The sequence below is a fragment of the Hoplias malabaricus genome, chromosome 15 (genome assembly GCF_029633855.1).
Source record: "Hoplias malabaricus isolate fHopMal1 chromosome 15, fHopMal1.hap1, whole genome shotgun sequence".
Classification (NCBI taxonomy): Eukaryota; Metazoa; Chordata; class Actinopteri; order Characiformes; family Erythrinidae; genus Hoplias; species Hoplias malabaricus.
Window position 1 is genome coordinate 36,228,795 of NC_089814.1, and position 23,630 is coordinate 36,252,424.

At 44.2% G+C, this 23,630-nt stretch overlaps 1 protein-coding gene across 1 annotated transcript in view; it reads left to right on the forward strand.

Annotated features, from left to right (window-relative positions):
- Positions 1–23,630, forward strand: part of LOC136668084 (actin-binding LIM protein 3-like) — a 57,243-nt gene that overhangs the window by 27,714 nt on the left and 5,899 nt on the right. Inside the window, exon 3 of the mRNA XM_066645327.1 lies at positions 19,750–19,933. Coding sequence (XP_066501424.1) covers positions 19,750–19,933 — 184 coding nt within the window. The remainder of the gene's footprint in view (positions 1–19,749; positions 19,934–23,630) is intronic.

The following is a 23,630-nucleotide window of genomic DNA, read 5'->3' on the forward strand; positions in this document are numbered from 1 at the left end:
GCGTTGTAGTGATCATACTGTCAGCAGCTTACACACACACACACACACACACACACACACACACACACACACAGACAGGAGAATGGGCGGCCACGCAACCACCCACCACTTGAGCTCCACAAATAAAGACCAGGTGCTAGAGCTAATAGCAGGGCAGCTGACTGCTCTGTGCTGTCACTTTTAACGCACAAGCCTGTGTGTGTGTGTGTGTGTGTGTGTGTGTGTGTGTGTGTGTGTGTGTGTGTGTGTGTGTGTAGACAAATTCATAATGCACATTAACACATTATGTGAATATCATTTTAAAAATAGCAAAGGCACTGTTACTAAAACTCAGACATCATCAGGAGGCCTCAGGGCGAATAATGAAATAACGTAAAAGTGCACTGCTTTACAGATTTATTTCTTAGTTACGCTAGTTTTCCGTGAATAGTTTGATGGTTAGAAGGTGACAGGGCGGAGTCAGAGGTTTTGACATGTTACAATTGAAGTTGAAGGGCACCTTTTTGGTCATATTTATTGCTCCCCAGACAGATGACTTCGGCAGATGGGCCGTCTGTAGCTGTTTGAAGCTGTTTCCTGCGCCGTTGGCCTGCGTGTTTCTACCTGTGTGCAGTTCCCCCCTCCAGGAGCTTCCCAGGAGCTGGAACTGAAGTGGCCCTGTCGAACAGAAGGGCTGTTGTGCAAGCTAAAATAGTTCTAGCCCTTTTCTTGAACTGTTTCGGTTCAGGAGTTTGGCCCTTGGTGCTGTCGAGTAAACCCCCACCCAGGATAGAGTCAGGACAGAGTCACGGTTAATCCACTGTTCACGATGTGGTCAGATCTTAGTGATAGATGATAAACATCTGTAAATGATGCTGGGTTTAGTTGTGTTTAAATTCCAATGAGAGAACCAGAGCAGTGAATTAAACTGTGCCTCGACTCAAACTGACCACAGCTCCAAAACAACTGAGACGGAGCATGTTCTTCATTTTATTTCCCTGCAATTTTCTTTTGCTTTCAAAGCAGAAAGCGGATAACGGTCAGCTGCGCCATAACTCTTTAGTCTCTGGGCTCTTTCTTGAGCTTCTTCAGCTCAAAACGCCCACGGATGTCGTGCTGCTAAATCTTATATTCTTTGGTTCCAACTGGGAACCTGTTAATGTTGTTGGAAATGTCCTAGAACATCTTTCAACCAATCACACTGCGGGGGGAGGAGCTAACTGTGATATAATTTGCAATATTGTGACTATTTAGGTAGTGTCTCTGTCACAGCTCCAGGGTCCTGGAAGTTAGGAGTGTGGTGTGTTCTCTCTGTGTCTGCGTGGGTTTCCTCCGGGTGACTGTCTGTGAGGAGTGTGGTGTGTTCTCTCTGTGTCTGCGTGGGTTTCCTCCGGGTGACTGTCTGTGAGGAGTGTGGTGTGTTCTCTCTGTGTCTGCGTAGGTTTCCTCCGGGTGACTGTCTGTGAGGAGTGTGGTGTGTTCTCACTGTGTCTGCGTGGGTTTCCTCCGGGTGACTGTCTGTGAGGAGTGTGGTGTGTTCTCTCTGTGTCTGCGTGGGTTTCCTCCGGGTGACTGTCTGTGAGGAGTGTGGTGTGTTCTCCCTGTGTCCGTGTGGGTTTCCTCCGGGTGCTCCGGTTTCCTCCCACGCTCCAAAAACACAAGTTGGTAGGTGGATTGGAGACTCAAAAGTGTCCGTAGGTGTGAGTGTGTGAGTGAATGTGTGTCGCCCTGTGAATGACTGGCGCCCCCTGCAGGGTGTGTTCCTGCCTTGCGCCCAGTGATTCCAGGTAGGCTCTGAACCCCCGGCCGCCCTGAACTGGATAAGGGTTACAGACAATGAATGAATGAATGAATGGTGTCTTGGATTTTTTTAAGGCAAATAATGAACAACGCATTTAAAGGAAAGTGGACACAGGAAGCCTGGGATAAATCGAGCTCTTGCAGAAGTGAAATAAATTGCTTATTTATATCTCCCAAGTAACTGCCACCTTTTTACCGTACTCTTTCTATTCAGCAGGAGCTGCCGTCTCTACTCGAGAGAGTAATTACTTAATGATATTGATTCAGCCGTTTTAACAGCTGCCAGTCTAACGATTTTCCGCCTACACTCATCCTTTCACTTAAAAACCCCGCCCACTTCTGAGAAATGACCACTGACAAACTGCTATAAATTAGCCGTCTTTAAGTCAGAACTGAATGAATAATTCACCCTTGATGTGTTAACCCTTAGAAGGATAGTGCCATAGTGGTGCCAGGCTCTGAGTGGGACTCAGGGGGGAGCTCCCGGAGTGCACTGTGGTCTCCCCTCATTTGTTGTTTTGGGGTGTTGTTCTATTGTGTGTGTGTGTGTGTGTGTGTGACCTTGACCTTGGTGTATAGCGAGATGTGTTGTTGATTGTAGGCTCACCCTCAAGAAGAAAGGTATCTGCCGATGTTGTTGCTGCCCCTGAATCTCTGTTCACTTCTGATTTTCTGCACTTGTGCCCTTCTTAGGGCACTTAAATGAGCTTGTTGCAGTAGGGGCTGTGTCTCAATACCCATCGCTGAGTCTGCCAGGGTAGTGTTGAATTGACATACTGTATGGAGAATTGTTTTTTAGACACTCACTTGCCCAATATTTCCCTGAAAAGAGGGGCATCAGTCGGGGTTTGTCCCCTCTTTGCTGCAGCAAATGCTTTTGAGTCGTCCAGGAAAGTTTTATACAAGATATTGGAGCACTGCTGTGAGGATTTGATTGCGTTCCGCCACGAGAGCGTAAGGTAGGGTCAAGCACTGATGTTGGAGGTTCTGGATCTGCACCATTCCAACATCACGATAGGGGACATTATACCCCTCTGACTAACACTTGGCATTGGGCCTTAGGCTTCATCATCATCATCACCATCATCATCATCATCAATGCACATGATTGTTCTTAATTATGTTGGTAATCCATTAATAACCAGTTATGACACACATTCACAACAGGCAACCGTTTCCTGTTGTTTGCCAAATAGTGAACCCACATCCATCTACAGTTAAACCTCAACATTAACCCTGTCAGCTCCATCATGTCTGTTTCCTGATACTGTGGTGTCCCTCTCCATGTGAAATATCTAAATTCACCTTCTCAGCTCTTTATCTTCAGTGAGTTCTGACTCTTTCACTGTTAGATAAAAAAGGTCACTGTCGCACTTCCCATCTCTGTGTTACAAATGATTATTAATGAACTTTAAAGTGTTTACAACTTAAGTAATAACCTTTTAATAAACACTTTTTTTTTAAATCATTTATAAACGTTGGCAATTATAGTCTTATTTGAAGTGGTCCTATAAGCTGTATCCCAACAAGGGGGGGGTTCAGAGTAGCGTTAGCGCATTAACGCTAATGGAGAAACATTAGCACATTAGCATTACCATTGGCCTAAAGCGAGGAGGACCCTGGCAGTACATGAGGGTCATTATCATTCCTGGGCCTGGACATCAGAGTCAATGTTTATGTTTTATTAATACAGCACAGAAATACAGTTCCAACACCCCCTGAACCTCAAACGTGGCTTACATCTGGAGTTATGAGGCTATTAGCTACAGGAGATACACACGTCATTGTGTAATAACCAGTGTCTGTCTGCCTTTTGTTTGAAACTTCTGTGATAATGTAGCAGTCCAAAGGAATTTTAGTTTACAGTTAAGTAAGTTACTATTGTGGAGAAACATGTTTTTCTTTCGACAGCAACAATATCCCCCTGGACTTCAGAGAGCTACATCAACAAACGTAGCCTCCATTCTAACGTGACTTTATCTGCTTTGTTTGAGGCATTTAATGCTGTTGCTCCACACAAAAGCATTCGTTGTTTTGGAAAATACAGTAAGTTATTGTCGGCTGCGAAGATGGAAATTATAGCAAAGTCCTTGGACTGTGGCCAGGCGTGGAACAAGCTGGGAGTTTTGCTAGGAGCTGTGGTTAAAAACAATGGTCGTACAGAGCTGGTCTCCACTATTAATTCATATTTGTTTTCACCATAGGAGGATCCCTCTCTGTCTGTCTGTCTCACTGTCTCTCTGTCTCACTGTATCTCTGTATCTCTGTCACTGTCTGTCTGTCTGTCTCTCTGTATCTCTGTCTCACTGTCTGTCTGTCTCTCTGTATCTCTGTCTCACTGTCTGTCTGTCTCTCTGTATCTCTGTCTCACTGTATCTCTGCCTCACTGTATCTCTGCCTCACTGTCACTGTCTCTCTGTCTGTCTCACTGTCTCTCTGTATCTCTGTCTCTCTGTCACTGTCTGTCTGTCTGTCTGTCTCACTGTCTCACTGTCACTGTCTCTCTGTCTGTCTTACTGTCACTGTCTCTCTGTCTGTCTGTCTCTCTGTATCTCTGTCTCTCTGTCTGTCTCACTGTCACTGTCTCTGTCTGTCTCACTGTCTCTCTGTATCTCTGTCTCACTGTCACTGTCTGTCTGTCTCACTGTCTCTCTGTATGTCTGTCTCCCTGTCTCTCTGTATGTCTGTCTCCCTGTCTCTCTGTCTCACTGTCACTGTCTCTGTCTGTCTCACTGTCTCTCTGTATCTCTGTCTCACTGTCACTGTCTGTCTGTCTCTCTGTCTGTCTCACTGTCACTGTCTCTGTCTGTCTCACTGTCACTGTCTCTGTCTGTCTCACTGTCACTGTCTCTGTCTGTCTCACTGTCACTGTCTCTGTCTGTCTCACTGTCTCTCTGTATCTCTGTCTCACTGTCACTGTCTGTCTCACTGTCTCTCTGTATCTCTGTCTCACTGTCACTGTCTCTCTGTCTGTCTCCCTGTCTCTCTGTCTCACTGTCTCTCTGTCTGTGTGTCTCACTGTCTCTCTGTCTGTGTGTCTCTCTGTCTGTCTCTCTGTCTGTCTCTCTGTCTGTCTCTAGGCCCCAGGGCAAAGCGTTAACGGAAGTCATCAGATCATCCATAAAGTGAACATAAATAAGCACAAGCTGACTGACAGCTACGGAAAGAGACATGAAAAGTGCCACCACTGGGTTCTGAAGTGCACTTAACACGTGCTAACATATAAATATACACATTCACATATACCTACATAGGTATCTAGCTTTACCAGTCGGGTGCAGAGTTAGGCTTGATCCAGTCTGATCTCCGCACCGCTCTCCTGACTCTCTAATTAAACCTGTCCCGTTTATTACATATCGACCGGAGGATCCCCTGGGAGATGGATGGCGAAGTCACTCACTGCCACTGACCGAGTGTTTGATTTTCTTCAAGTGCTAACCACATGTTAATGTGAGGATGAAGGACGTTTACGAAGCTATTGACCACTTCCCAGAGCCGGATGAACCCCCACGCCTTGAACACGGGGCATTTTTAAGCGTGAGACACCAGGATGGTGGCAACTGACCTATCCATGTTCCACGCGTCTATTTTCTCGTGTGGCAAATGTCACAAGACCCACCAAAACTGTTACGATTATTGAAACAGTGCATAAAGCTTTCAGCTTGAGGTGGTTAGGTCAGGAATAGTACAGTACAGTGTCTCCCAAAGTGCACTACAACTTCTTATTAGGTCAATGTAAGATCTACATCAACGTTTACTCTCTCTCTCTCCCTCTACAGCCTGAGGAAATGTGCCCTGCTGCATGATGCAGTCATCTGAGACAGATCAATAAACCTAGCTCAACAAGTCTAGACTGCGAGACGAAGTGCTCATGCATGAGGGTCTCGTCCTTTATAGGTCTGGACACTTTACGCCTTTCCTACTTCCAGAACACTGAGCCCCTCCAAGCTGAACCTGACTTTGTTTTTACGATTAAGGCCCCTGTATAATCCTTATTGGATTAAGGTGTTGACATTGAGAGGGTAATCCACTGAGGCTGAGTTTAGTCCCCTGTGCCTCACGGTTTGTGTCGCGCCGCCTCGTAGACTTGTCTCATGGTTATAGACGGAAACGTGAAAGCAAACCTACAGTGAAGCCGCTGTGGAAATAGAAAAAGACGTGAGTCTTTCTGGAATCTAACAATGCACATTAAAACGTGGAAAATGTTATTTTGAACGTTTAGCACCAGTTAATGGACCTCCATGAATATTTGACATTATTGTAGTTACTGACAGATATAAGTATGAATTAAAATGAAAATAGCTGCTTAATTTACTTTAAAACTGACAATTTTATTAAATTGACGAAAAAACCCGAGCTCTCTACGGAAATTCTCGAACGCGACCGTGACGTCACTGGTGGACAACAGCTGAACAACGCCGCGGTAAAACACCGTTATGACTGACTGTTATGACAGTATCTAGCTAAATAACCAACATTATTCATGACAATAGCCTAGCAATAAGCTAAACTCAAATGTAGAGGTACCGTTATTCTTGTAAATGTGATCGAAGTCGAACTCGAATTCATCCGACACTATAAACCTCCGTAATGCAGCTACGTAGCCGAGTATAATCTGAGCCACCGAGTTTAGCGAGTCAAGCTAACGTTAACTAACACCAACTAAAACAGGCGAAGTGAGTGTCCTTACCCTGTTTACCTCCATGTTACAGAGGCTCTTGAACACCTTTCGTTGGTGTCCTTACATGCCCATATTGTTGGAAAAGCGCCAGTGAAATGAGCTACAGATAACGGAGTGAGCGGAGGGTCCTTTCCAAAGTGCCCGTTTAAAGTGGACAAATGTAGTCCATTTTCTGGATATTTTGGGATCTTTGGGCCATTTGTTCACAGATGTCCCACTGTACATTGAATGATTGCAGCCAAAAACAACACACCTTTTCCTCATTTTGCATTAAATTAAGTGCAGCTTCTAGAGTGTTGTCCACCATCTACGTCACAGGCAAGACGCCTATTAGAGTTTCCCAACACCGCTGGGGGGGGGACCAACGGTCTTTTAAACCTTATTCCTTCAATTAGTAAGAAATAACATGTTTTCTGACTCTCAATAAACACAAGTTAGGAACTCAAACTCCACTGTGTTTATTTGTTTGACACTTTCACAGAGCTGCTGCTGAGCCTTTAAAGATACACGATTTGGCTCTCGTCTGCTAAACACCTAATATAGGCCACTTTTTTGGGGTTCTGCCACTTTGTAGTAGTGTCCCACAGTGCACTGCAAAAGTAGTGTGCAGCCCATGTACACTACTGGCTAGCGGATACCCATAATCCACTGCATAGTTTGGTAGAACCAGCATTAGCTACTGTCCGAGATCATTCACTACCCTCCTGATTTTAGATCCCTCTTTTAGTGCACTGTATAATGAGGATTACCCAGAATAATGGATCAGGAGCCATTTCAGACGCAGCGCTAGATCTTCAGCTCAGGTGCAGCTGCTTCAGAGCATTTACATTTCATTTCACGCTCTGTTATGGAGATTATAAAACCAGTGCATGCACAGATGAGTGTCTGTGTCTTCCAAATCACTGTATTCACTGATTATTAAAGGTCACAGCCACAAGAGCGTTAGTAAGGTCTCCAACTGCTGATGGATCATCACAATTATCAAATGGAGCTCTAACACGCCAGGGAACTGCTCTACAGCTCAATGCTGGGGGGCTTTAAACCCTCCTTGCCATTGTTTGGCAGTGAGAATGATAATCATAGGCTCATTTACAGGTGCTTTAGAGCATGCCATTGCATTTTTGTGCTTTTTTTTTTAATGGAGATTGTAGAAGCTGTGTCTACAGCAGATCCACAGCACATTCAAGGCCTAGGCCGATCTGATATTATACACGTACATAACCGCTGATGCCGATACTGATCAAGTATATACTACGGGAGGTCCTTGGGTTACTTCAGTCCTGAGTTACGATGATTCGTGGTTACGACACATCTCCCATTTACTGTATAAAGCTCTGTTTCGACTTGAGTGGTTTTGCGTCGTAAACGTCGTAACGCGAACTTCGTGTATGGTGTGCGCGGTGGAAGAATACACGGTTACGCGGCCCGCGACTGAGAAGCAGCGGCGTTTGCTCTAAGACTGCAAGGGAAGCTCAGCTTCCCCTAAAATGTCTAAAAATAAGTGATCAAATATATACTGTTGTGTACATGTCATTGAATAAATATGCACTACAACGCACTCAACTTTTGTTCAGAATCAGCTTCTTATCACTGGTAAAGACGTGGCTTTCCTCTCAATCATTCCCACAGCTTCACAGTGCTTTAAACAGTGAGGACACTGAGCGTCCACAGAGTTCAATAGCGAAGCAGCGAAGTGCAGCGAAACGAGACGAGTCATTGGATAAATGCTGGGCTTTGTCCCGCCCATCGGACGCTCAGCGTCTCTGGGGGTCTATGGGGCAGTGGGCTGGCCTCGGCTGGCCCGGACGCTCAGCTTCTGCATGATGATTGGATGATCTGTTTGAGGCTGAATCCCTTTTTGATTGACAGTGAAATGAGCGAATCAGCGATCCTTTGGTGTAAAGATCCGTGGGAGCGCAGGCGGACACACTTCACATGGGCCAAGGCCGTTTAAGCCTAGCTCTGCTGGCCATTGAGAGGACACTAGTCAAGTCCCTGGAAAAGACGCCTTGTTGGTACAACAGGGGCACTGATCATTTTCTTAAAAAGGAACGGAGGGTAGAATTTACGTATAAATAAACCGACACATTTTATGATGTAAGCCGCAATTGAGCTTCCCCTCCTTGAAAGACCAGCATCAGCCACTGCCGAGGAGGATAGGTGTTAGGATAGGATCAGTGCTTACAGTGTGTTATTTACGTACAGTATGTACGTATGTTCCGACTTACACCGAAAATCGGTTTACGAAGCGACGTAGGAACAGATCAACGTCGTAAGTCGAGGACCCCCTGTATACATTTATAAACAAATGTAAAGAAAGATAAGATATCCAGGATTGACATGATAAAAAAATTTCCTTCTCTCTCTATATATCTCTCTCTCTATCTGTCTCTCTCTTGCTCTCTCTCTTTCTGTCTGTCTCTCTCTATGTCTCTCTCTGTATATCTCTCTCTCTATGTCTCTATCTGTCTCTCTCACTCTCTTGCTCTCTCTCTCTCTCTCTCTCTCTATCTGTCTCTCTCTCTCTCCGTCTCTCTCTCTCTCGCTCTCTGTCTATCTGTCTCTCTTGCTCTCTCTCTCGCTCTCTCTCTCTCTCTCTCTCTCTCTCTCTTTCTGTCTGTCTCTCTCTCTCTCTCTTTCTGTCTCTCTCTCTCTTTGTCTCTCTCGTTCTCTCTCTCTCTCTCTATGTCTCTCTATCTGTCTCTCTCTCTCACTCTTTCTATCTGTCTCTCTCTCTTTCTCTCTCTCTCTCTGTCTCTCTCTCTCTCTCTGTCTCTCTCTCTCTCTCTTTCTCTCTCTCGTTCTCTGTAGTCCATTTCTTGTCTTCTCTGTGATGACATGTCCATCCCAGCATCCTCCCGCTTTAATAAAGCCTGTGACCCCAGGGTAATATATCCACAACTCTGTAATTGCCCTAGCTCTGCCTCTTAAATCTGTCGCTTTTCTCTTGTTTTTCCCTTTTTTGACCCTTTCCCTGCAGTCAAACAAGCAGAGACCTTTCAGGAGGCTGACCAGAGCTGTGGTCCTCTATAGGGTCTGATATATAAACACACCACCACCAGTGAGCAGGTCTGTGAGGAACACGTGCTCGTGTTGTGCAAGGGATCCAGTGTGATATAGTAGATCTATATAAATGCTCTCAGTAAGGCAACAAATAGAAATCCAATAATGGATGCATGTGAAGGAGAGAGGAAGCTCTCAGTGGGTCCGTTCCAGGATGTGTGTATGTGGGTGTGTTATCGAAGGTCCTCTCTGTATTCGTGCTAAACTCCTGACTGCGTTTGCTGCTGAGGTTGGCCAAGAAGCTCCTGCATTCACAGAAGCTAAAGTGACTCTTATTATTATTAACTAAAAGGCCTTTATGAGTATGTGATAATGTTTTAAATGAATGTAAACAAGTCCAATATCAGGGCGACACTGGAGCAGGTAGTGTCTCTGTCACAGCTCCAGGGTTCTGGGGGTTGTGGGTTCGAGTCCCGCTCCGGGTGACTGTCTGTGAGGAGTGTGGTGTGTTCTCCCTGTGTCTGTGTGGGTTTCCTCCGGGTGACTGTCTGTGAGGAGTGTGGTGTGTTCTCTCTGTGTCTGCGTGGGTTTCCTCCGGGTGACTGTCTGTGAGGAGTGTGGTGTGTTCTCCCTGTGTCTGCGTGGGTTTCCTCCGGGTGACTGTCTGTGAGGAGTGTGGTGTGTTCTCTCTGTGTCTGCGTGGGTTTCCTCTGGGTGACTGTCTTTGAGGAGTGTGGTGTGTTCTCCCTGTGTCTGCGTGGGTTTCCTCCGGGTGACTGTCTGTGAGGAGTGTGGTGTGTTCTCGCTGTGTCTGCGTGGGTTTCCTCCGGGTGACTGTCTGTGAGGAGTGTGGTGTGTTCTCGCTGTGTCTGTGTGGGTTTCCTCCGGGTGACTGTCTGTGAGGAGTGTGGTGTGTTCTCGCTGTGTCTGCATGGGTTTCCTCCAGGTGACTGTCTGTGAGGAGTGCGGTGTGTTCTTCCTATGCTCCAAAAACAGGTTTGAGCCTCGGAAGTGTCGGTAGGTGTCAGTGTGTGAGTGTGTGTTGCTCTGTGAAGGACTGGCGCCCCCTCCAGAGTGTGTTTCCCCCTTGCGCACAGTGATTCCAGGTATTTTTGAGATTAAAGTCATAATATTTCGAAAATGTAAAGTCACTGTGAACTAGACACTGACGGACCGTTGTATCTTCATTTTCACCCAAAATAATTGATAGGGACAATTCAGTAGTCGCTGGATTGGCACAGAGACATGTCCATACCGTCTCGAGCTAAACCTACACCCTAGGACAGACAGCATGCTTTGCTGCTGTAGTTAAAGGGGCCGCTCAAATCAAAGCAGAGGGCTGTATGTGACCCGTGGGTCGTAGTGTGAAGACTGGATGTTAATGAGTTGCCATTAAATAAATCACTCAATTCCATGACTTTTTTCTCTTGGAGAAAGGTGCCAATGTTCCTGGACTGTAATTACAGAAGCAGGAGCAGATAAAGGCCAAAATCAAAGGAGAAACCTGAACATGGACTTTGATACCCATCTGACAGATATTTTAGAAATACTTCCAGCCCACTGGGCCTCCGCCTGAACAGCTGGGAGTATTGGAATTGAATTGAACAGAGCGGGACTGCTGTGCTGGAGTTATCAGGAAAGAGATTGGAGACAAGAGTTTGGGGGTGGGGGGGGGGTTGTTGTCATGGCAACACTGCTCACTGTTTCTTATCAGTGGGCCAGACTCAGATGTAATGTGTGCTGTGATAAGGTAGAGGAATGAGCCTGTGTGTGTGTGTGTGTGTGTGTGTGTGCGTGTTGTTAGGGTTAGGATTATCCCTCCGCTCACTGCTCAGCAGGTCTCAGACCAGAGAGGATTACTACAGCACTCGCTCTCAGGGAAATCACTCCAAACATGCCAGAGTGCGTAAAAACAATGAGGATACCCGTTTGTTTGCAGCCACGTGACGCTGAAACAGACTGGAACTTCATTTGGACTCAAGATGCTTTCTGACTGACCTTGACTTGACTCAGGTTCTGCCTTGTAACTACTCCTTTAAAGTCATTGTGATGCTCCACTGATCTGTACTGTGGAAAATAGGGCCACTGTCATGGCTACTCCGGCCTCAACACTGCAGAAACTGCACCGTGTAATTTTTGGAGGATGGTAGGAAACCTCCCGCTAAATGACCCCTTTTTAAATGGTAAGAATTAAAGGATATACAGAGCTTCACAGAGTGTAATTAATTTGAACAGCACTGCATTGAAAACAATCAGTCCAAAGGTGTGAGTGTGTGTCGCCCTGTGAAGGACTGGCGCCCCCTCCAGAGTGTGTTCTGTATTCACCGCAACCATGAACAGTACAGTAACAGGCTGATACGCAATATACTTCCGCATTGGTGTCTGAGTCGCTCTGCAGTTACACCCACACACCACTAGGGGCTGAATCTCAAACATCTTCCTCTATACTGTGTAGTAAACAATGTAGTGGTGTAGTTACTTTTATAAATCTTTAAAGTGCACTATTTAGGGAGTAGGCCACTGTTTGGGACAAAGCAGAGTTTACATGAGGCGCCAGGAAAGAAGCAAATACAAAACCAGCACTTTTTTCCAAAGTGGTCCCTTCGTGGAGTTATTTTTTCTCACGGAAACTTCCGTTTTTTTCTATATTTCAAAATTGGTATTCATCCCTGACATCCACACCGTGTCTGAGGACATCTTTTGACATGAATTAGCTGCTGTCTGTGTCTCTGTGTGTGGAGGAGGAGAGGAGTTACTGTACTTCCTTTGTTCAACATAAACAATGTCCGTCTGACTACTGACCAATCACAGTCTGCACAGTAGTTACGTTTCTGGGGAGGTGCACGTCACGCTGCAGCGTAGGTTCCACACAGAAGTATAAATTGGGCTGAACTGTAGCGTGTTATATGATTTATTCATGAGGAAATAATGTTCATTTAACACATCGTTTTTTCAGCGTAGTCTTCCTTCCATGGTAACGGTGTTTAGAATGAGATGTTCTTGTGTGGTCTGAAGAGGATCGGACTTGCTGGAGCATGTCGGGCCAGTGCTGACAGGTATGGCATGTTTTGGGGCGTTGCTGTGACATCCCGACCTTTCAAAGGCATTCAAAGCATGTAATTACATCAACAGCATCGTGTGAAATAGTCAGAGAAGAACAGGCTGATGGAGCTTGAAGATGCTCGGTTCTCTTAAACACACTGACCTCAGTCACAGCACTCGAGCTGTAATTATCCCTCAAAGTACACTGCAATTACCAAATATCACTGGCTCTAACGACACTGTATATGTCTTTAGAAAGAGGACTGTGGTGTAATTCCATAGGAATCATTTCCTACTCTCAGTTCAATGATTATGTCATACGCCTTAAACCTATCTAACTTTAACTCATTGGTTTTCCAATAGTTTTGTCATGTTCTAGACATTAAAACAAAGTCAGAACTCCAACCTGTCAAACCAGAATGTAAATAAAGACAAGTTAATCTAATCTAATATTCAAAATTTAAAGCAACACTAGGTATTCGTTTCTAAGTTAAAATCACAGCTTTGATATCACTGTGAGGATCCATGGACCTGTAATGAGTAGAATACAGTCTGTCTTTGCTACTCTGGGCTCAGCACTGCAGAAACTGCACTATGTACGTTTTGGAGGGAGGGAGGTAGGGAGGAACCCCTCCCCCAACCCCCCGCCTCCTCCCTGTGCACTCAGGACAGTGCTGTAAAAGTGTGTGTAAGACGGTAGCCTGGTGTTATGTTACTCTTTGGCTGGTGGTCATTTTTACATTTTCTTAAATTAAGAACATGTACGTGATAAATCTGAGCTGCTGTCCACACACACACACGTGATGTGTGGTTGGCAGGGGACAAGCGCTCCGAGGGGTCGTGCCTCCTGGTCGTGAGGTTAAGTGAAACTATGGATCACAACGCTGAGAGAAAGGAGACATCGGTTTTGCTCTTTACACTTACACCTTGAGGCCATTCCCATGGGAGGCTTTCTCTCGACCACAACAATCTATTACTGGACTACAGTGGACTTCACTGGCCTCAGTGGTCTTATTAGACAAGGCCTTTCCTAGCGCTTACTTCCTGTTTGCTATCAATCTATTTTCATAACATACCGTATGTTCCACTGGAATGTCGTGGGCAGTTACTCGTCCAGCATTTCACCTCAAAAAGAAATGCAGATTCACAGCTGAAAGTCATTGGGCTGTATGTTGTTTCGCATTTGGCTTTGAGCATGACTTTGACTTTCTGTTCAACTGCGGAAGAGCACCCCGTTTAAAGCAACACTAGGTAGTTTTTTACCTTTAAATTCATAGCTGCAAAATCATTACTGACCTGTAACAGGGAGAATCCTCGCTGCTCTAGGCTCAGAACTGCAGAAACAGCACTATGTACGTTTTGGAGGTGTGTAGGAAACACCCCCAAAAAATAATGGATCTATAAAGGTTCTTTGGTAAAGAAAATGGTTCTATGTGTGACTGCATCATGAAGGGGTTCCTCAGACTGACTGCGATAGATGGTTCTATACAGTACCTTTTAGGAAAGGGTTCTATACGGCACCCAAATGGTCCTTCTCTTGTAACTAGTCTGACATCGTAGCAATAGCAGAACCCGTTTTTGATGCCGTATAGAACTCTTGTCTAAAAGGTACTGTATAGAACCATCAATCTGAAGAACCAAAATGTTCTTCTTGTGTTCAGGGTTCTATATAAAACCATTTTCTATAATAAAGACGCCTGTCTAACATAGTGTTGCTTTAAATTTCTTGTGGCTAAATACAATCAAATCGTAACAGCAATTTCCCAGTATCTAGTCTAGAAAAATATTTATTATATTTCATAAACCGAGCACACACATGATTTATGCAGAGAATTCCTGTGTGAATCAGGTATAAATTTTTCAGACGTGGTGCTGTTACTGCCGTTCAGGACTCTTATTTTGACGGGTCGGTTCTGCAGTTTGTCTGATAATAATAACTATTCTTTTTCTGGACAGTGGACTGAGCAGTGTAAAGGGCCTATGTGGGTTTAGAGCGAGCGAACCAATGCTGTCCCATGGGAAGTGGTCCGGCTGCATCAGGAATTAGCCGTTTAGCTAACAAACTCAGTAGCATTTGTTCCACTCGGATGGCAAAAGGTTGAGACGGTATCTGATTCCTGCCGACAGGAGCAGAATAATGGAGTGTGTGTGTGAGTGTAATGGAGTGTGTGCACTAGGTGTGTGTGTGTGTGTTGGGGCTACCGATGGTGTGTAAGATCTCATAAGCGAATGCTAGCTCTCTTCAGTGTAGTGCAGCCCTTTTTTTTTTAAAGCCTTTCCTATTGTTTCCTTCTCAGGGAAATTCTACTGTTTTTTTCACTCAGGCAGTTTTTATGTAGAGCTAAGTGCTCTATAACTCTAATTCTTTATTTTTATGTCTTTGAATGTCCTGCAATTTGTTAGGCATTCTTGCTGAATGTTTTAAGCCTCTCCCTGAAGAAACTGTATTGATTTTCTTTTGGCCCACACTGCTATCCATACAGCATCATGAGGCACTAAAAAAATCCTTATGTGTCTTGACCCAGTAAATGAACTCGATACATGCGCATAGCACCAAGATGTAATTGCAGAAACCTGAATATACACCTGTCCAGGGAATGGTGGGGTTAGCTGGGGGGAAAAAAACAAGAAAGAAAAATACATAAGATAAAGAACTGCTAACAGACATTTAATTAGCCCCAAATGAACCATGCTAGTCACTAACACTCCAATTTTCTTCAGCCGTGTTAGCCACATTATACACTGAGGTAACTCGTAGCTGTGTATCATGTATACAATTAATTATCTCCTACAGAGCTATGCTAGTTGCTTACTCTGATCAGATCGAAGTAGCGGTTTTGTATTTCCGCACATGTACATACACATACACACTGAATTCTCAGCTGTATGAATGATCAATGATAGTTGTCCTGACAAGGTTAAAAAGCTTTAAAAAACAACAACAACAACAAAAAAATGTTCTCTACGAACATTTAATTAGCTCCACGCTAATTGAACCACGCTAGTCACTTACTCACCAAACTAGCGTCTTTCCAAGCCATATTATACATGCTATATTACATTAGCTGTACTGAGGTAACTTATAGTTGTCTAGGGACAGGCTTCAAGGATATAAACAGCAATGCTACGGTGTTACAGGAGGATTCATTAGCCTGTTTTGACCCTCGCTAGCACACTAACAGGCTAAGTGGGATGAATGGAGAGTGGGAGCAAAGCCATAGAGCACATTTAGCATCAGAGAAAGTAAAAAGAACAGCACACATCCGCTTAACCCTGACGTTCGTTGTGGGTTTTATAGCATTGAAAATGTGATAAATGGCTATGTCATAAATGGCAGTGTAGACATGTGTAGCAGCAGTTTCTACAAGTCTTTAGAGGCTAGAAGTCGTATTGTGTAAAAATTTGGGCTCCCTGCCTTTTCTTTTTTTTTGTTTTGTTGTATGTTAAACTAAATACAGCTTGGGGATACCTCACTGAAATGGTTATAATAACGCTACAGAGACAACAAATAGAGACTCAGTTGAAATTAGACCTTACATTTAATCAAAGGTATAATATTATCAAGTTACAGAAATGTGAGGGTTAATGAAAACATCCCAAAGACGGGATTTCAGACCGGGGCACGGCTCTCAGAAGTGGCACCACATCCCAAACATGGACAGAGATAACAACTCTCTCGCTTTTATTCCATCTATCCTACTGTGGCCTCCTGTCACTGTCACACACACACACACACACACACTGAGGAGTGATAAAAGTAATTGCACTGCATGCCATTAAGAAAGAAAGGCAGGGGAGGAGAGGAGGGGTGACCAGTCCGTCCCGCTGTGCTGAATTTTAATTGTATCTGTTGGCTGTTGATAAATACATAATCAACCTCTACACTCACCACACACACACACACACACACACACTGGTTTCACTATATTTGTGAGGACCACCACAGTTGTACCCACTATAATGTAAAGTAACTTACTGTAACTAACCGATTAAAGTACATAGTTTCCTCACTTATATACAGTAGGTCCTCAGAATAGTTCATGACGGTGGCCCTCAGAGGAGTAGTAAGACAAGTACACACATGGGTTCACACACACACTGTACTTCTCTTTGTGCTATACCCACATCAGTCTAGTCTGGACTGGTCAAACACACACACACACACACACACACACACACACGTTATTTATGGAGCTGCTGAATTATGCATGGGGCCGGAAAAGCGAGGGTAAACTGTAGGGCGTGCAGATGTCTTTGGAAAGACTTGAAAGCCTCTGCTCTCTGTGGTGACTGGCCTGGCACATGCTGCCTTTTGCGTCTTTTGGCACTTTAGTGACTGCGGCTGGTTGGTAGCATGTGTGTGTGTGTGTGTGTGAGAGAGAGAGAGAGAGAGAAGGAGAGGGAGAGGGAAAGTGTGTGAGTGGGTGAATGTAAAAGACAGGCCGATCCCCTCAGAAAGAGCAAGGGTGTATATGATGCAGATGTTTTAGGGCGTTTTCACACTCGTCCCGAATTCTTGAGTCCACTCCCAGGACAGATGTTGGTCTTGTTTGAGGGAGGGGCTTGGTTACTGCAGTTAGCTTTCACACAGAAGAATTCAATTGTGCAATTCCATGTGTCAATTTTCTGTGCAAAGATTATATATCATGCATTCTGAATTAGAAACCCATTTTAAAATTCATCTTGGAATGTAACCTGCTGAGATTTGTTAAAAATGCTGAGTTGAGTTGAGATACTATTTGTATTCTGAGTTATTTTAATACCATCAAGTGTAGTAATATCTTGCACTGGCCGCCGTGAATTGATGAATCTACAGCAGAGAAAACAATGTAATATATACATATATTAATGGAAAACAATGTAGGGCCTACAATTGAGCCCTGTGGAACACCCCTATTAACAGAAAGGGGCTCTGAGAGAATTTACTCTTATTTGATTTGCTGAACCATATCCATAGGTTTTAAAAAACTTGTTTAGTGTCTAAAGCTGAACTTATATCATTAAAATATTTAGGAGTAGCAGTAACACAGCCACAGCCTGGGTCTAAAACCAGAATGAGCATCAGACAAACTGTTACAGACATCCAGGAAGGCAATATAGAAATTGGTCTGATCTGGTCCCTGAAAAAAGGGAGTGTCTTTCCGTGCCTGTGGGAATTCTGCTCTATGAAGGGACAAGTTAAAAAGGTCTGTAATCAGGGCTGCAATTACAGGAGCTGCCATCCTTTTTAGCTTAAAAAGTGGATAACGTCACAGCAGTCACTGGAGATACTGATTTTCCAAGAATACAATACTGTCACAACAGAGCGCGGCGGATGATGACATACAGTAGATATTTTGGGAGAATCAGCACAGTCTGGAGTGGGGAAGTGGAGGTCTGCATACAGTAAACGCAGGGTATCGGTTACTCAGTAATGCTGTAGCCACGGTAGAGTAGAGCAATGCTCTACTTTGACCTCCACTGAGACACACACACACACACACAGATCCTGACTGGTGTAATCTGTGTATCATGGAGAGAGCAGAGCTGTGGTGTCAGCCTCTCGGGAAGAGTGCATGCAGCAGCACGCTCGCAGTGGACAGCGTGATGATGGAGACAGCTCGGGGAATCGGATTTCACTCGGAGCAGGGCCGGAAAGGATGGAACACAACAGATCTGGAAATCAGCTGAGAGCTAACACTCGCTAATGAACATTACGGCCTGGGACTTCTGAGGCAGCATCACAGGAAGTTGGCTAATCACTCCTCGTCTGACCACGTTCTCCCAGTTAATAATTAAAAGGTTCTCACGTAGAGATTAGTGGATGTTGTTGATATGTATACCCCCTCGGGTATAGCCATAATTATACTCCTGTTTGTGTACACATCGGGGTCTGCAAACATATCGTATACAACCAACACCTGCTCATCATGCTGGGGGCTTTATATTATACCCCTCTAGCTCACACTTAGCATTGAGCATGGTGACCTCAGGCTGACGTACAGCCTTTTTCTAGAGCATCCCTTATATGTCGTGCTTTTCTATCGATCAGCCATAACAGTACTCCCACCTCCTCTTTTCAACACTCACAGTCTCCTGACTGTACACATGAACTTAGTAGTTCTACAGTTACAGACCAGCTGTGGCTCCGCCCCCCGTTTTCAGTGGTCAGGACCCTCACAGAGCATTTTAAATGGAGAAGTATTCTCAGTCCAGCTGTGACACAGAATGACATGGTTTAAAAACTTGCATAGTTTTTATGCAAATAAGCTGTTGCTGGCCACGCCCCACCCAGCCCATGTTTATGCTGAGCGTTTACCACATGTGAAAATGACAGAAAACAGAAGCGCAAGTCAACATTTGTTTGGGGAATTTTAAGCGAGTACTAAACAGTGTAAAATATCAGTATATGTTCACTTTTCAGCTTCAAAGTTTGGTTCATGACACTGTGGCACTGCAAGGCTTTTAAGGTCATGGAGAGCAGCTGCACAGTGCACACCACCTCTAAATATATCCCGTGGTACAGAGACTGTTATTAATTAACAATCAAACCTGGAGAAGGACAATCACAGGTTTACTTCTCGTGGAGTGTTTTTTTTCCCCTTTAATTTCCTGAAGGACAGTTTCTCTTCATATTCTGATTATACACAAACTCTCCCTAACTTGAGACGAGGGGGCCGTACGGAACGTGTAGTGAGCGTATAGGGTGGTCCAGCTCTGCCTGCACAAACACCTTCACGAATGCCAGGGTGGATCTATGCAAATTTCTCCACTGTGACATCACAAGGGAGCCACACAAACGGCTCGTAGAAGCATATGATTTCCTGACACCGAACTCTTTCAACTGACTCACAAAAAACGGATGGATGAGTGTTTATAGGAGCAGTAGAAACCCAAGTGGAAATACAAAAGCACTCTAAAGAGTGAGTTTTGCACAATATGTCCCCTTTAATATTAATGTGTGTGCAACATTGTGACGTCACTGTTTCATAAAAGGCATCTGATCACTGCACTTTTTTTTTTGCTTGTTCTCTTATAAAGAGAAGGCTGTAAACTATCTGCTCTGCCTTAATCCTCTCATTTCAGTTAAAGCCGATCGGTGTGATGTGTTTACTCAGCCTTGCATTGAAGATTCCTGTCCACTGAAGGCATTCATTTGACTCCTAACTAATCAGTCTATGGGATTTATATAATAAGGTGACTGCTGTTTATCTACGGCTCTAATCTCACAAGCGTTTTTCCCACCTGTATTCTGTTTTCTGCAGTGTGTGGCTGTGATCTGGCTCGCTCTGGCTTCTTCCAGAAGGGTGGGGAGTACATCTGCACGGAAGACTACCAGCGCCTGTACGGCACCAAGTGCGACAGCTGTGGAGACTTCATCACAGGGGAGGTGGTCTCTGCGCTGGGCCGTACCTACCACCCCAAGTGCTTCGTCTGCAGCATCTGCAGGTACAGGAAAGATCCAGAACAGATACTCCATTTGTGTAATCTATATATAAAATATATCAAATGAAATGTGGTGCTCTGTAGCAGCTGCACATGAGCTTAAGGTCATCATGACCAAGTGTGGGTTAGATGGTTATAAACTCACCTGGCACTGGGCTGGAACTGCATTTCTCTGAACTAAATAAGTGATCTGCTTTTGGGATCAGTCCAGACACTGAGGGGTTTAAACACTCCAGCAGCACCTGCTGTGTCTGATCCACTCTACACCAGCACAGCACACACTAACACACCACTTTCACTGCTGCTCTGAGAATGATCTACCTCCCAGTTCATACCAGATCATACCTGGGGGTCCTGACCATTGAGGAACAGGGTGAAATAGGGATAAAGACTCTGAGCAAAAGACGGATCTACAGTCTGCAGTGCTCCTGTGTGGTCAGTGAAGCTGATACAACAGAAACAGAGCAGGTGTTCCTAATCCAGTGATCGTTATGTATAGTGATATTGATGGATCGTCCAGCCCTAGTCCCAAGCTTTTCCGGGAGATCTCAGGGTTGTTACTGCAGGGATGGATGACCTTGTGACCTTGTGCAAACAAACAGGCGCGACCTCGAAGAACTAGGTTCAATTATGAAGGTGTTGTGCCACAGATCGTCTCACTTTTAAAAACAGAACTGTGCAAGAGAGGGGTGTCATGTTTTAACCTGGCCTCTAAATAAACTGGGGCATTCCTCAGCCTGGGGCCTAGATCCCAACGTCAGAAACGTTCACTTCAGCCCGTGACGCAGTCCCATAACTCAGAGTGAACGTGTATATCGCTCCAGACCCATGCACTAACGCTCAGAACTCCAGGGCCGAACACGACAGGTAAATACGAGTGGTTTATTGGAACAGCCCAGTGATATCCTGTGATGTGGAACCGAACTATTCCACACGTGTTGAGAACTGGACGCTGCTACAAAGAGAAGCGGCTACTGTACGGCTGCCGTGAGGCTATTTCAAGAATGCCCAGGGAGTCCACACTATGTTTGGCTTTTGATGAAAAGAGCTTGAATAGAGGGAGCTAGTCTGAGGCCAGGAAGGACGCAAACACACACACAATCAAACAAACAACCTTTACACTTCAATCTGTTTTTAGCTGTTTTCCCAGTGAGCCATAAACGAAAAGATTCGGAAACCTTCTCTAAAGGGCGACGAGCAGAAGAGGGTGAAAAGACCATTTCTAAAGGGATGGTGTCGGTCTTGATTCACTGCATGTTTTTCTTTATGTAGGATTCATACAATACTCTACAAAGACACAACCCACCTCAGAGCACAGACTTTTAATGAATACACTGACTCCGAGTGTGTGTGTGTGTGGGTGTGTGTACCAGTACCAAAGCAATACTATTGGTTAAATGATGTTTAAATAGGCCTTAATTTTTAATAAAACTAAACTAAAACTCTCCCTAAAGTAATGGATTAAACCTTATGTTGATATTATTTTGTCTAAGAGCATTAGTCCGAATATTACTGAACTAAACCATGATTTTATTTTAGTTGTAGCCAGTTGATTCGTCTGCAGACAGAATGCTTAATCAGTTTCAATTCAATTTAAAACTAAAATGATCAAAATTGTTGTATTTTACTATGTACCACTTTTGAAGTATTGAAAAAGATATGAAGCATCTTGTGGACGTGACTTATACATAAATAAATCACTCACATTTAGCAGGATGAAAGATCTCCACAAGGGGGCAGTATTAGTACATGTTTTGCTTTTATGTTCTTTAATGTGATGAAGATAAAAACCTTTTGCTTTCAGTTTTCTGCCACTTCTTGTTATCAAAACAAATGAAAGCAGTGCACAGTCAAAGCTGAGAGGATATAAATCAAATATAAATGTAAAGATGTAAATACATATGTAATCCTGTAATTATTTTAAATGATATAGTAGGTCTGTGCGTGCTTGTTGTGTGTAAATGGAACGTGTGTCTGGGCAGAGTCCAGATCCACTGGGGTTTCTTTGGCAAGCTGTGAATGAACAGGTAGCTGACTAAGACCAGTCAGTTCAGCTGGCCAGCGGCCACGGAAAAAGGTCGGACAGCCGAGACCCTCGCAAAAACATCCACAGGGCCCTAACTTCACTGCAGTGCAGACACACAGCTACTCACTGAGGCCGGATCCAGTGTCCAGACCGATAATGGAGCCATGGCCATCACTCTGTCGATGCAAATGGAGTTTAACGTCCGTCTCTTTTCGCAGGAACGGAATTAATAGGTTTTCACCTAATATCAGTTTGAACATCAGCTCAGATTTCTGATTAACGTGTCTGTGATGATCAGAAAAGACGTGCGCCACCTTCCTTTCCTGTGTTTGTGCGTGAAGAATGACCCTCATCACTGCTTTTAATAGATCTGCAAAAGCCATCTTTGATGGTCGGCGGCTTGACGAGAACCTCGTTAATTGCTTTTTTTGACCAAGTTCAGCTTCTCTTTCTCTTCTTCTTTTTCTTCTCACAAATCGTTATTAGCCGAGTTTCACAAGCGTAATCAGATCCAAATTCACGCAGGACTTATTTCTGCAGTTTCCTCAACATTAATGCCATGTAATTAGTGTCTGCACTCAGCTGAGAGGATGATTTCACTTACAGATGTTAGACAAGTGTCAGGGAACAGACACTCGGAGCATGCTTAACAATTAAGGTGCTACCAAAGGTTCTTGGGGCGACGCCATGAAAGAACCACGTATGGTTCCGTAAAGAAGCTTTCTGACGATACGTTTAAATTGGAAACTTCAAACTGAGAACACTTCACACAGCTCTTAAACATTGTTCTCTTTGGAAACTTCCCTTTGCAGCACCTTCATTTTTAAGAGTGTGTTGCAGAGGTTTTAGACTCCACTTTTTACAGAATTTACTCAAAACTTAAAAATCTGCTCAAGAAACACAGGCTACTGAGGTAGAATAGTGCTCAAAACTGTAATCAATAGCTGCATCCCACTACACAATGATACTAACTTTAGAAGGCTGTGCTTGACAGGCTAGCACACACAATATTAGCATACCCCACCATTACTTAATAGCAGGGCCTGGTGAACTGTTGCTATGACAACATGTCACACAAAGCTGCAGCTGCAACAAGGTTCACCAAAAAAACAATACAAACTCAAATATCTCCACACTATGTAGTGCACAGTGTATGTCATAAAATAAAGGTTTCCAGTTACTGAAAGTGTGCATTGCATGTTGGGTATTGTCTAATGTTTAGGGCACTGTCTGTGTGTTGTAGTGTTAGTTTAATCATTACTGAAGTGCACAATGTAGCGGGTAGAGCACTATTTCTGTTTGTAACCGAGGCAACGTTTTCCACACGTGAGAAGCCCCTCCCTTTCTGTTTCCTATTGGATCGTGGGACAATAGTGTCCATCACTAAGGTACTCAAATATCAACCGCTTTTAAGTATGCACTGTGGAGTTACTCAACTTTGACTCTTGTAAGTGTACTACACACTTCATTCCCCAACACTAGTTAGAATTAGTATTAAGTGTGAAATTGCAGCTAATGTTTTTGATCAAATTCTTCTTCTTCACATTATGGAGCAACTGTTACATTGACACCTAGTGGCCTGGATGTGTTGGAAGTACCGTATTATATATATTTTTAACATGAACACCCACTTGGATTGGATTGATTTATTGATTCACATTTGACACCCGCCTT